This window comes from Branchiostoma lanceolatum, chromosome 1 (genome assembly GCF_035083965.1).
Source record: "Branchiostoma lanceolatum isolate klBraLanc5 chromosome 1, klBraLanc5.hap2, whole genome shotgun sequence".
NCBI classification, from domain to species: Eukaryota; Metazoa; Chordata; class Leptocardii; order Amphioxiformes; family Branchiostomatidae; genus Branchiostoma; species Branchiostoma lanceolatum.
In genome coordinates this window covers 41,438,435-41,451,197 of record NC_089722.1, presented here as the reverse complement: position 1 = coordinate 41,451,197, position 12,763 = coordinate 41,438,435, and the positions used below count along the sequence as shown (strand labels likewise).

The 12,763-nt window shown below is 42.2% G+C and overlaps 1 protein-coding gene across 2 annotated transcripts; it reads right to left on the bottom strand.

Annotated features, from left to right (window-relative positions):
• Window positions 1–157: 157 nt before the first annotated feature.
• Window positions 158–12,283, bottom strand: LOC136423557 (hydroxyproline dehydrogenase-like). Of its 2 annotated transcripts, XM_066411783.1 has the most exons (11): window positions 12,155–12,283; window positions 9,802–9,949; window positions 9,124–9,359; window positions 8,338–8,534; window positions 7,108–7,237; window positions 6,807–6,890; window positions 6,287–6,514; window positions 5,657–5,776; window positions 3,830–3,987; window positions 2,786–2,874; window positions 158–1,991 (listed from the first exon to the last, which is right to left on the bottom strand). In XM_066411783.1, exons 2-11 carry the CDS (start codon window positions 9,923–9,925, stop codon window positions 1,807–1,809), a joined length of 1,551 nt encoding a protein of 516 aa, XP_066267880.1. In that variant the 5' UTR covers window positions 9,926–9,949; window positions 12,155–12,283; the 3' UTR covers window positions 158–1,806. The 2 variants fall into 2 exon arrangements, with proteins under 2 accessions (XP_066267880.1, XP_066267886.1); XM_066411789.1 differs by lacking the exons at window positions 158–1,991; window positions 2,786–2,874 and adding an exon at window positions 3,277–3,424.
• Window positions 12,284–12,763: the final 480 nt, after the last annotated feature.

Below are 12,763 nucleotides of genomic sequence, written 5' to 3'. Positions count from 1 at the left end.
GTCATGGTAATAGAACCCAACAAAAATGGTATAAAAAAAATTAACATTGCGGCTTATACATGTAGCTATACATTATTGTACTTTCAGGAACTGTACATCTTGTACATATTGGGAATACTGGTACATGTAGTTGAAAATTGGAAACAATCACAGTTGCACCAGATTTAACAACCAAAACCACCAAGAAAACAACCCATAGAAGGTTGCACAGTTATAGTAGAAATTTGAAGAAAATGCAAGACATATAAAGGTCAAATCGAGCACCAAGTCTGAGCCATTTCGCTCCAAGAAATTAAGACTAATAGGAACAGAAATTGGTACTTTGCCCAGCATACAGTATCCCTGTGGAAGACAAATCATAATTTGGCCACCAGGTTTAACTAATAACCTGTATTCGTAGCAGCCTATAGCAAGCAGGCAGATCTTTGTGAGTGTAAAGTATATATGGCACTATGTACATTTGGCAGGCAACATATTAAGTATGCATATATATGCACCTGTTTTGCCCTCTCTTTCAATTGTGATATATAAACAATAACATTAGGTTATACTTTAATGTATGATTTGTTATTCTGCATAATATGTTGCATGCCCTCCTATACAGAAGCACCAACATTATTGATATTAAGTAAACAATAATATTATTATTCTTTCACTGGACAATGAATCGGTCATGATCAACTTTGTCTTTCAAGACAAGCTTAGGCAAATAGATGTTGTAAACAGATAATATTAATATACAACCCTTAGATAGTATATATTTTGATACAGACTGATTCAAGTTAAAGAGGGACAGCCTTACTGGTGCCCAACTGACTGATATGCAAGCAGGCATCAGTATAACTTATAGTCTCTATTTTGGCCTTAGTTTACTCCCCTGCTTAGATGTTTCCAACTGTCTTGCATACTCAATTTGCTTTTGATATGTTGTTTTTAATCCTTTAAAAGAAGTCCTATGTACATATAAAATGTAACTTGAATCCAAGCAGTTCGGGTTTGGCATACCGAATTGCACTTTTGTTGAAAGTCCAAGTTTAACATAAACAACAATGTGATAATCTTCAACCAGACGGTTTGCTAACCCAAGCAGCTGATGTATGTTGATACATTCATTTGATGAGACGGGTGTAGCTTTAGCTCTGACACCTTTTAACACATCGAAAGCATTATAAAGTGTCCTTTCTCTATTACACATAACCCTGTTACACCGGTACTCACCCTGTAAGACTTGGCGCTTTACCAAATTAAAACTTGGCGTCATACAGTGGACTCAACAAGGAAAAACATGCAGAGGTCACGCCAAGATGAATTACAGAGTGACTGTCAATCGAGAGGGACCTCTAAGCCGTCAATACAAGCTGGAAAAACATGCAGAGGTCACGCCAAGATGAATTACAGACACTGTCAATCCAGAGGGACCTCCAAGCAGGCCACATGAACTGGAAGGAGGTACGGAGGATGGCTGCTGATCGAGGCTGCTGGTTCAACCTACATGTATAACTGCCTAATGTGTCTAAGCAGACTAGGGCGCCCCTAAGTCTAAGTTTTGCTTGATCCCTGTACATAACGGTTACCCTGTTTTTGCCTTTGAACACTTCAAAAGGACAGTGCCCTTTCTTTATGATTACACTTAGCCCTGTTACCTCACCCTGTCCTGTCCTTGTTCTATCCCTGTCCTTAATCCAGTTCTTTTTTAGTCGATTCAGACGTTTTTCCAGGAACGTGGATGAGCGACTCTTAGTGACTTCATCTCTAATACACACGCTGTGTCACGCTGTCCTTGAGTGTTCTTGCCGTTTAGTCACTTCAGGCGTTTTTCCAGGACCGTGGGTGAGCGACTCTCCGCTTCATCTCGGACCAGAGCTGGTCGCGCTCCTTGCGGATCCCGGACAGGACGGAGCGGTTTTCGAGAGCGCGGCGCTGAAGGTACGCCAGGGTGGTCTCCATGGGGCCGATGGGTGTGGACTTGTACACCGCATATCCGGCCTGACCTGTGGAGTTTGCAAAAACAGAGAAGTTTTCTAAATTACCCATTCAAACTGATTTGTTACACTCCAGCTGGACAAGCAGGATCTGAACTATCATCACGATTATAGAACAAGCTTTCTAGATATCAAAATGTTGCAAATCATCGATACAATCTCCATAATTCTATTTATTGCTTGATGATATGAATCAGTATAGAAACATTCCAACAATAATAAAAGACATTTATATTGGATTCCTGAACACTGACATACACGCATCCAGCATAGACCAACTTCAACCTAGTCCCTAGTACAGTTCACTCAGTGTAGGCTGACCCACCCACATTCCAATATAACTCACCCAACCTATACCAACCCACCCATGTCCCAGTACTGACACTCTGTCTAGGAAAACCCACCCACATCCCAATACAACTCACCCAGTTTAAATCAACCCACCCACCCATGTACTCACCCAGTGGGTAGGAGACCTGGTACACATGCCGTACAGCTGACCGAAGCACACCCAGTTTATAACCCACCCAATACAACTCACCCAGTCTTAAGGCCAACCCACCCATGTACTCACCCAGTGGGTAGGAGACCTGGTACACATGCCGTACAGCTGACCGAAGCACACCCAGTTTATAACCCACCCAATACAACTCACCCAGTCTTAAGGCCAACCCACCTATGTACTCACCCAGTGGGTAGGAGACCTGGTCACACATGCCGTACAGCTGACCAAAACACACCCAGTTTATAACCCACCCAATACAACTCACCCAGTCTTAAGGCCAACCCACCCATGTACTCACCCAGTGGGTAGGAGACCTGGTCACACATGCCGTACAGCTGACCGAAGCACACCCGGCCGTCGTTCCGCTCTATCCCCAGGTCTCTCATCCTGAAGGGACAGACAAGAAAACACACCAGATCTCATCAGGTTCCCGCCTGGTCGTCATACCAAAAACCTTGCAAGGACAAAGGGAAGGTTAAAAGAACAGACAAGTTGTCAACACCAACACAACACAAGAAACCACCTGTTATATATAGCGACGGATACATTGTACATAAAAGATATTGTTGTACAGCTTAGTGAACCTTTTTTACTGTAAAATATAATTAAGTAACTGATTTTGTGGACAAAAATTGTTCAATGCCTTTAAGTACCTTAAACCTTTGAGTATCATGACTGCATGAATATAACACCAACATTTCTGAGACTGACTCATGAATTAATTAACACATATGAACAGATCTAGAAGACTGCACTACAATGGGAAGACAGACACGTTACCATAGTTACCGTTGCCATAGTTACCATGACCCGTGACCTGCACAGGTCCCTTAAGAGTTATCAGCCTAGTGACCTTGACCCCCGAAGCTGGTGACCTTGCAGCCACAACCAGAAAGCTGAACCTTGACCCTTGACCCTCAGCGTTTAAGTTGTTAGACTGCAAGGTAACAATCTGTCACCATCGTGGAAATTGCACAAAATCATTCCCCCAACTCATTTTTGAGCAGGTCAAAATTGAGGGTAAGAAAGTAGGTATATGATTAGAGCAATCCACAATTAAAAACAATTATCACTCTGGTAGCCACTTAAGGTTAGTGAAGCTTCTCTTTCAGATTTGGCTGCTAATGTCTCAAACTGAGTTAGTCTATTAATAGATACATGACTATAAACGAAGACTGCCATGCACATTAACTGGCCTCTCTCCTGTCTAATTCCAGCTTTATCCCAACTTAAACTGCCTGGCCAACCATGTCACAATGATGCATTTTAAGAAACAATCCACAGCAGGCAGTTACGAACTCCCTACCCAGATAAGCAAACTTGGATTTGAACTTGGACCCACCTTGATACAGCGTACTTGATGGAGTCCTCGTTGTGGCTTGCGACCATGAGCTTGCAGCGGTGGCCCTGGCGACTGATCTCGTGTAACATGGTGTCCAGTAGCCGATGGTACATCTCACCCGTCGCCGCATACGTCGGGTTGATCGGGTCATCGTAGCCCTGAGGGATGGACAGTAAAAGGTAACTTAAAGGTAAGCAGTCAACCTCAATTGAGGAGAAGCATGCATAGTTACTGTACAGTAGTAGCTGTTTAGTACAATGCAGCTTCACTATGGCTCGCATATTTAGCAAAGGACATACTTCTCGATAAGTGTGTTGGGTATTTTTACATGCAGAGGTTTGACGCTTGAGGCTTATACCTCAGGCTCCCTATCTATAATACATGGGGCAGGTGGCTTTACCTCACCATCCGAAATGACGAATGCTATCCCTTTACAACATGTCCAACCTGGATCGAACTCCGGCCCACAGGTCCACCGAATTTGATCAAGATGGCCAAGGTTGCGTTACGACTTGCGTCACATATTTTGTGAAATTGTTGAGTGAGTTTCAAACATGTGTTAATCAAGTGCCTTTCCCACTTAGAGACTCAACATCGGGGCCTCGCTGCTGGGAATTGGAACCCAGAACCCCCAGATTCTAAGCCAGTTAAACCACAAGACCACCTTGCCACCTTAAAGGTCAGAATATTGGATGGGGACGTTTCAAGTCTTAACCCTTAAAGCCCGATCAGCCATCAGGGGTGACTTGGGGCCTTCCACCCGATCGGCCACCAGGGATGGCTCAAATGGCTTGGGTTTCGGTATTCTCCGGTGACCCTCGGCAAAGGTCGGATACAGCCTCATTAGCATGCGTCAGGGGAAGCCCAAATCTGACGGAAGATCCCAAGTGTGTTTGGGAAGTTTTTGCCGTGTTTTTTTAGCTCAAAATCACAAGTTTTCGATGTCCAAGTCCAATGAAGAACCCAGAAGGAATGTTGGCACAACTGAGGAAGGGATTGGCGATGTTTCTAGCATCAGAAGAGACAGTAATTTGATAAAAACTTCGGCATTTTGAAGGCTCTGAGCCGGCCCTATGCTAGGTAACAGTGCTACAAACCTTTGTTTTCTTTCTTTGCCATGAAAAAATCGAGTGGATGGGGGTTTATTGTAATTGAGTGAGGGTCATGATTGTCTGAAATTGTTTGTCAACTTTTTGATCCAGCCAAATTTCTGCTTCATGTTTGTTTACTTCGTCAATGGGGAGGGGGGCATGTTTTGACATGTATTTACAGGTTTGCGATTGCAAAGCCTGTTCTGGCTTCCCTCCAAATCATTTTGGGGAAATTTTCCTGGACAAACAGTAGAGGAACACTGATGAAGCCCATCATTTTACAAGTGGCCAAGGCTTTAGGTACTATCTTTGCTAGCAAGAATAAAACAGTTAACAGTTACTTACATACACTGTTTGATGTTTCTATTGCTTCAGGAAGAATAGCAAGGCAGTTTAGAATAGTTTTCTGTGACTTTCAAAGTGATTCTAGACTTTTTGGGTGATGTCATATACATTTCAAATATTTTTTGATACTTAACGAAGAACTTTTTTCTGTCTTTTTTGTGCAGTATCATTACTTACAAACCAGATACAGTCTTTTTCTTGCTATTTTCATATCCTACAGGTTCTCAGCTTTCCAGAAATGTATAGTTTTACCTATCTAGCATTAATATTAAGCACTTTACAGCCCCGAAATAATTCCTAGGTGGGGGCACCTGAAGCCCGAAAATTTTAGTTACGATTCCTGTATGCACGTGAAAATTTTATCCCGTCCTTTAAGGGTTAAGTTTCTCACCTTCATCTCGGCCAGTGCGCGCTCCTTATCCATGTAGGCGCCGCGCACCAGTTTTACCCCGAAGCACATGTCCAGCTCCTTGGCCAGCTGGATGTCCCGAGTAATGTTATCATGCGCACCCTGCAGAGGGATAGAATTAACACATCAGTCATTGACAAGCATTGAAGGTACAGTCACACCTAACCAAGATTACACCACTCAGGGAACCTAGAAAATCTGGTCTATGTGGACAGGTGGTCACTATAAAAAAGGACCACAAAAAAATGGTCACAATGACTAGTTGGTCCTCATGTAGATCAATGTGGTCCCTCCTTGAACAGTCTGAGGTTTGATTATTATCTTGAAATGAGAAAAGTCTGATTTTAACATGAATTAAGGGCACACCACTCATTTCCTTGGTTTATATCTTAAAGAAAAAAATCATCAAGAGATTAAGAAAACTGTGTGCCTGAAGGAAAATATGACTCTGACTGTCGTGTATACGTAGTGAGTAACCCATGCCCTGGAAATATATGTACCAACTTTAAGGTACTTTCTCCTCCGATTCTGTTTTCATGTTGTTATCCAGTTCAGTTTATTTTTCTAATCCAAGACCCAACAAACTTATAAGATCTAAGAAGAGCCCATGACCTTGAGGTAGCACTGGTAGGTGTTCCATATGAGCGGCTGCTTCTTGTTGAACTTGAACATGGCGGCGAGCATGAGCTGGGTCATGGCGGGTCGCATGTAGGTGTACTCCGCGTCAGCTGTGAGCCATATCCTTCGCTCCGCACACTCGCGGCAGACCGCGTTTAGTCGCCGCAGTGTGTTCCGGAGGTGCTCGTTTTCCTGATCCGTGAGTACCGACACGTGGAAGTTCTGCGAACAAATATGTCAGAAACATTTATGAAGATTAAACATTATTACAATATTTGTCAATGAGTACAATTCAATCCCTACAACTGGATAACATTCTGAGATTACTTCCGGACATTAACAGTGACAGCAATCTGTCTTCACCATTCTAGCGACGCTGAAGAAGAGTGATGGATGTCACTCAAAGCATCCGGAGATAATATAATCTTATCCAGTTGTAGAGATTAAATTGTACTCAAATATGTCGGAATAACTTCAGTGTGCTACAGATTTAAAAGCCTATAATAAGTCCTACCTGGTTGTCATCAGTCATCCCACTTGCAAGGTTCTCCACTGACAACTCGGGGCAGCCTGTGTCCAGGTGTTCACTCATTATCACCTGCAGGAGAAGAAACAGGAGGCATCAGTAAAAGACAGCTACATCAGCTGTTATGTGTGTGACACAGTTTCAAATGTCAATACTTGAAAGTTCACCTGTGTTGGTAGAAATCATTCTGAAGCATAGTTGAACTGCAATTTCAAATCTGATGATTATTTTTGAAGTTCTCAGAATAATTTCACAACACTACAGAACAAAGGAGCCATCGTGGCCTTACCAGTAGATTTGCGTGTAGAAAGGACGTGACGCGCAGTTGGAACAGCGGGACCTCCACGTAGTCCGACAGTCTGGCCAGCAGACGGATGGAGTCCAGGTAGAACTGGGTCGCAGAGTCGTAAAACTCCTCCCTGGAGGGAAACAGATAGGTGTGGTGTCTTTGTAAATACAAGAACCTAGAGTATTATCCTCTTGTGTGTGTGTCAGTGGTTAGATGTATGGTAGGGGACAGCCTGGACAGCAGCCGGATGGAGTCCAGGTAGAACTGGGTCGCAGAGTCGTGAAACTCCTCCCTGTAGGAAAACAGATAGGTCAGAACAGATCAGATGTGGTGTCTTTGTGAATATAAGTACCTAGAGTGTTGTCAACTTGTGTGTGTGTCGGTGGTTAGATGTATGGTAGAGGACAGTCGGGCCAGCAACCGGATGAAGTCCAGGTAAAACTGGGTCGCAGAGTTGTAAAACTCTTCCCTGTAGAGAAATGGAGGATGCAAAATACTAAATATGCTGTCCCTGACCATTTACAAATCTTATCCAGTTGCTTTTGTATCCTTCATCCACCTATTTGAATATGGTGTCTTTATAACTTATCCTTTTTAGAGGGTCTATACCACCCAGCTTTCTGACCAGAAGATTTTATGAGCTGAGATCCTCAGGCTGTTGTTACAATTGGTTTCCTGACTTGCAAAGTGCTAGTTAGTACCCTGCTGCTGGATCAGAAGGTTATGAGTTTTAATACCAGCAGTTGTTGGCCACTTGAGTTGGTAATTGTTGTTGGTAAACTACTTGAAAGGGTTTCAGTACTAAGGACAGGATCAGTTGCAAAGTCACAAAACCTTTCTGGCAGAAAAAACAATGAAACCTCCTCCCTTTGAAAAGAAAATTGCGGTGTTAAAGATGCTCCCTTCAAAATTTAAAGTTGAAGGCCGTCCTACAGCAAAATAAACATGTGCTGCAAGCAACAGTATATCTAAAGACTAGAGTTCCATGACCTCATACCTTTGCCAAATGATGTTTATCTTTTCAAGTAGTAGTCCTGTGTTCTGCTACTGCAGAGGTCTTTGTTTTCATGAATTAAATTGATTCTAGTTGATTATCTTCTCTATCCAAATAACAGCCATTCTTCAGTTATTGTGTACATGGAAGGAAGGAGGGAAGGACTCACACATGAACCCTTATGACAAAGGTAACTAGGCGAAGGTAATAAATATTAAGTAAACAAATAAACATACCTGATAACCATCTCATCCCCGATGTCTTCTTCGATGGTTATCGCTGGCAAGGTCTGGAGCCCGGAGTTCAGCAGTCGGCGAACGGTCGCTTCGATCTCCTTTTCCGTGTCGCCTCCGATGAACTGGCCGTAGAACGTCGCACGCATCACTGTTTCGAATAACCTCCGACCCAGAAAACTTTGGCCCACTTTCATCAGCTGTATGGAAAAAATAATAGTCACCTTTGACTTTTTTGATGTGATAAATTGTCATCTTTTCAGCAGGATTCACATATTTCTTAAATAAGAAATAAAATGCAATACAACTTTCTTTGCATCAGGACTCTCAGCTCTCCCAGTAAACTATTAGTACTGAGATGAGACTGTCAGTAACTGTTTAGTTACTGATCACAACAACATTTCAGTAAATTAGCTTAAACTGATTAATGTTATAAGATTTTTTTCAGTTCTTATTACTGATCTCTTACTGTTGGTAACTGTCTTGACATACTACAGGTGATAACTGACATGCTACTACATAAAAGACAAATTCCAGCTGAGCTATTCCCTAATTGCTTGACTGTTTAGTGTTATTAGAAAAAAAACATCTAACTTATTTATTCTAAGGGACCACCAAAAAGTGGTCATCTTGGCCAGGTTGTTCTCATGTAGAGGTGGTCACCTGTACAGGTTTGACTTAAGACTACTTTGAGACTATTGTCGACCAGTAAATCGAAGGAGCAAATGTAGGACATCCAAAAGATGCCTAGAGCCCCTGCTAGCTAATAGCTTGTATCCAAGTGCCTACCTTGAGACTATTGTCCACCAGTACATTGAATGAGCACAGTCGGAGCACCAGCAAAGCCCTTGCGATCTCCCAGGTGGATTTCGTCTTGAAGGCCTGTGTGGGATCGTCGAAGCTCAGCTCTTCTGTCTCAGCTGGTGTCTCCTCGGACAAGTCGAGGCCGAGTTGGTGTGTTTGCAGCGCCCCCTGGCGGATAAGAGTTGTCCTTGCAGGTAGGGCGTTGTCGCCTTTTCCTGCAGCTAGGTAGAAGAATCAGTCATACACTGATACAGTCAAAACTGTCCCAGAGGACCGCTCAGCGAACCTATGAAATCTATGTGAACAGGTGGTTGCTATAGACAGGATTCTTAATACATGTGTCAATGGGAAAAAAAGGAGTCACCCTGTCCAGGTGGTACTTATGTACTAAAGAGGTGGTCACTGGTACAGGTTTGACTTAATGCTGTTATACATGTGTACATTGGGGTATTGCCTAATAGGCAGAAGGATTCTTGAAAAGTTGGCCGGTGTATATTTCTGTACAAGAACAATTGTATGACTGATGTCGTTATATATGGAGTGATTCTATTGTTGTTTCAACTTTGAGATTTTTTCTTCATCACTTCCAAATTGCACATGGCTTAAGCTCAACCCATATTGTTTAGTTTAATCCATGGCCCTTAGAACTGCAGTACCACTAACCTGTCTGTAGGAGGCGCTGCTGTAAGGCGTCCCATCTACAGGGGACTGTGAGTGCAGGAAGACTTCTTGAGAACTGCTGCACGGCCGGTACAAACACGCAAACTCCTCTCCGTGCCACAAACATGGCTGCACTGCTTTCACTACTGGTCTGCGGAAAAACAGAGTCAATTCAAGTCAAATTCATTGCACAACAATTATACACTGTAAGGCAACTAACATCTACTAACATAAATTCACCAGGGTACATAACTCTGTCATCCTGATATGATACGTCCAAACAGATCTCCAACCCAACGTCCCCCAGTATAATGCACTCCTGTATATTTAAACAGTGTATGCCTCAGGGTGCTGTACTAGAGATTTCTCAAACCCTGGCTGTTTTTCAAAGTGGCAGATTTATGTAACCTACATGTAGTTACATTAGTTATTACTCTAGTACAATCTATAGCTATGCTATACAATATTGATAGAAGATGTACAATGTAAAACACTGCTAGCTCGTGTACATTATGTACACATTACTGTTGATATTGTAACGTTAACCATTCATTTCTAGAGTGGTGTTCTCAGGACATCTGCCAGAATTATGAGCGTTGATGTTCTATTTACACTGGCAATAAATCAACCAGCACACTTATCAAATCAAAGTCAATTGAGCACACTGATCAAATTAAGCACTGACTACTTGTGGTGTATTGTTCAGACAGCCACTGATCCGTGCATGACGATGCCTGGGGGCACATTTTCATGAGCTGAAGCACATCATTAAAGGCATCCAGAGCATTTTATGAGGCTTGAAACTTTAATTGAAAAACTCAACTTTCTAGTTATTCCTACAGATAGTAAGTTTCAATAACACTATACCATTACATATCGAAATGAAATGAGCAAAGATACGTTGTCGTTGTGTGGTGAGAACTGATAGAAAATCCAAGCCCTAATAGACTGATCCTGACTGTCCATCACAATTAGCGGTTCGACCAATGAGAGAGTGACTGCATGTCCGTCAAATATTTGCATTTTTATGTTTTGAATTTGCATTTCTACGTTTTGACGGAGGTGGGCGGGGCTATGGTATCTAGATATCTACAGTATTTACAGTAGGCGCGTGAAACTAAAAGATTACCATTTAGATTATTTTTGTGCCGTTTTGCGCATTTTTGAAAAGAAATCCGAACGCAAATGTAGTAAACAGTGGCATTAATTGTCAATTTCATAAAGATTAAACCAACTAGGATATTTCCAATTTTCAAGTCTTATAGAATGCTCTGGGTGCCTTTAAGGTCTCATGAGTTTTTTCGGCCCATAGGCTTACATGTTATAATGTATGTTTTACATGGGCGCAATCTTAATGAAGCTATAAAAAATGTGCCAATATCAGTTATTCTTTCTTGAGAACATTTACCCTTGATCATGTAAAAAATATGTTACTCTCAAAGTTGTAGCAAGACATAAGATAAACAAACTCGGTACCAAAAGTTCAGAAACTTTATTTTGAACAATCATTCCTCCATTGTTATCAACTGGAACAGCGTGGTTCAAGCGCCACTTACTGACCAGTCTGACCGGTCTGGGCCAAGTTTTAGCCTACAGGTATTAAAGCTGCTTTTGTTTTGTGCGCTGGTGGCAAGGGTTCAAATTCTTCAAATTACCGGGAGCCTGGGGAGACTGTACACATTTATGAATTTGAAAAGTATTAATAGCTGATCAGGGCATTCTGTTTTCAACCAAGGATTAAAGGAAGTTTCAGAACTTTTTCTGCCAAGTTTATAGTTTAGTATATAGGGAAGAGCCGTTGAATTTAAATAAGCCTGAGTATTTTCGTCCCGGGCCGGGTCAGTCGTCTGTGGCTCGGAATATCAGGTTTCAAAACAAGCGACCAAGAGTTAAACACCTAGAGAGACATTAGCCTCGTATCTGAACCAAGCGTAACACAGCACCAAGAGACCACGTCTAGCGATATAATAGACGTTAAACAAGGACAACAACAACAAGTCCAGATCAAACATCCTTTGCTATTGAATAGCATCAAGTACAGTGGGTTAATCTTCTTGATAGCACATGTATCGAGAACAGTTCACCCATAAGTTACATCGAAACCTGTTGTTTCCCCGGTTTAGCCCACCCAGGGTCATAGCCACAAAACTTTTTTTTTTAAATGCGCCATATTGTGCGAGTGCCTCTCCGGAAAAAAAAACATCAACAGTTCAACTAGAAAATAAAACATTTTCAAGACCGTTATAAATTTCACTGCCGTTCTTGTCTATATTTAGTTCAAGTGTAACCTCCTTGATGAGTTTCATGACTTGTCATGGCAAGAATCGTGAGAAAAGTGCCCATAAACGCGGCATACCTTCTGAGTTTTGCTCGGCCACGTCGCTTACCACTCCACGCCCCTGCGTTGTTTTTCTCCTGTTTTAGAGTCACGACGACTCCGGTCGATCCTCTAACCGGCTGACTCCAGTTGAAACCGGCTCCAGGCCCGTCAGTGATGTTGTTTATTGACAGCAGAACGGCCCCGGGCCACGTGCTTCTGTTGACAAATGACGTGTGGGCGGGACCTCACAGCGACCGGCGATTGGTCTAGAGACAGGCGCTTCTGATGACGTAGTAGGCGGGGTGTCAAAACGAGTGGCGATTGGTTATTGGTGGTCAGACGGGTTCATTTCATTCGGGGGAGTTTATAATCCGAATTTTTGCGCTGTAATTACGATATTCAAGGAGGTTCAAACTTTATCAAAGCCAATTAAATGTTCCTAGATTTAGATGGAATAAAGCTAAATGTTCAACCGTATTCTCTTCAAAAGTAGAATAAGAAAAAAATAGATAAAACCACATTGGTTAATTGTTTAATACACATCATAGGAAAATTCACCATACACCTTAATGAAAAGAAAAATTCTTTTGTGCTTGATAACGTTACATAGATGTCGTTTTTCCTCCTTCTTGTACTTCAATGAAT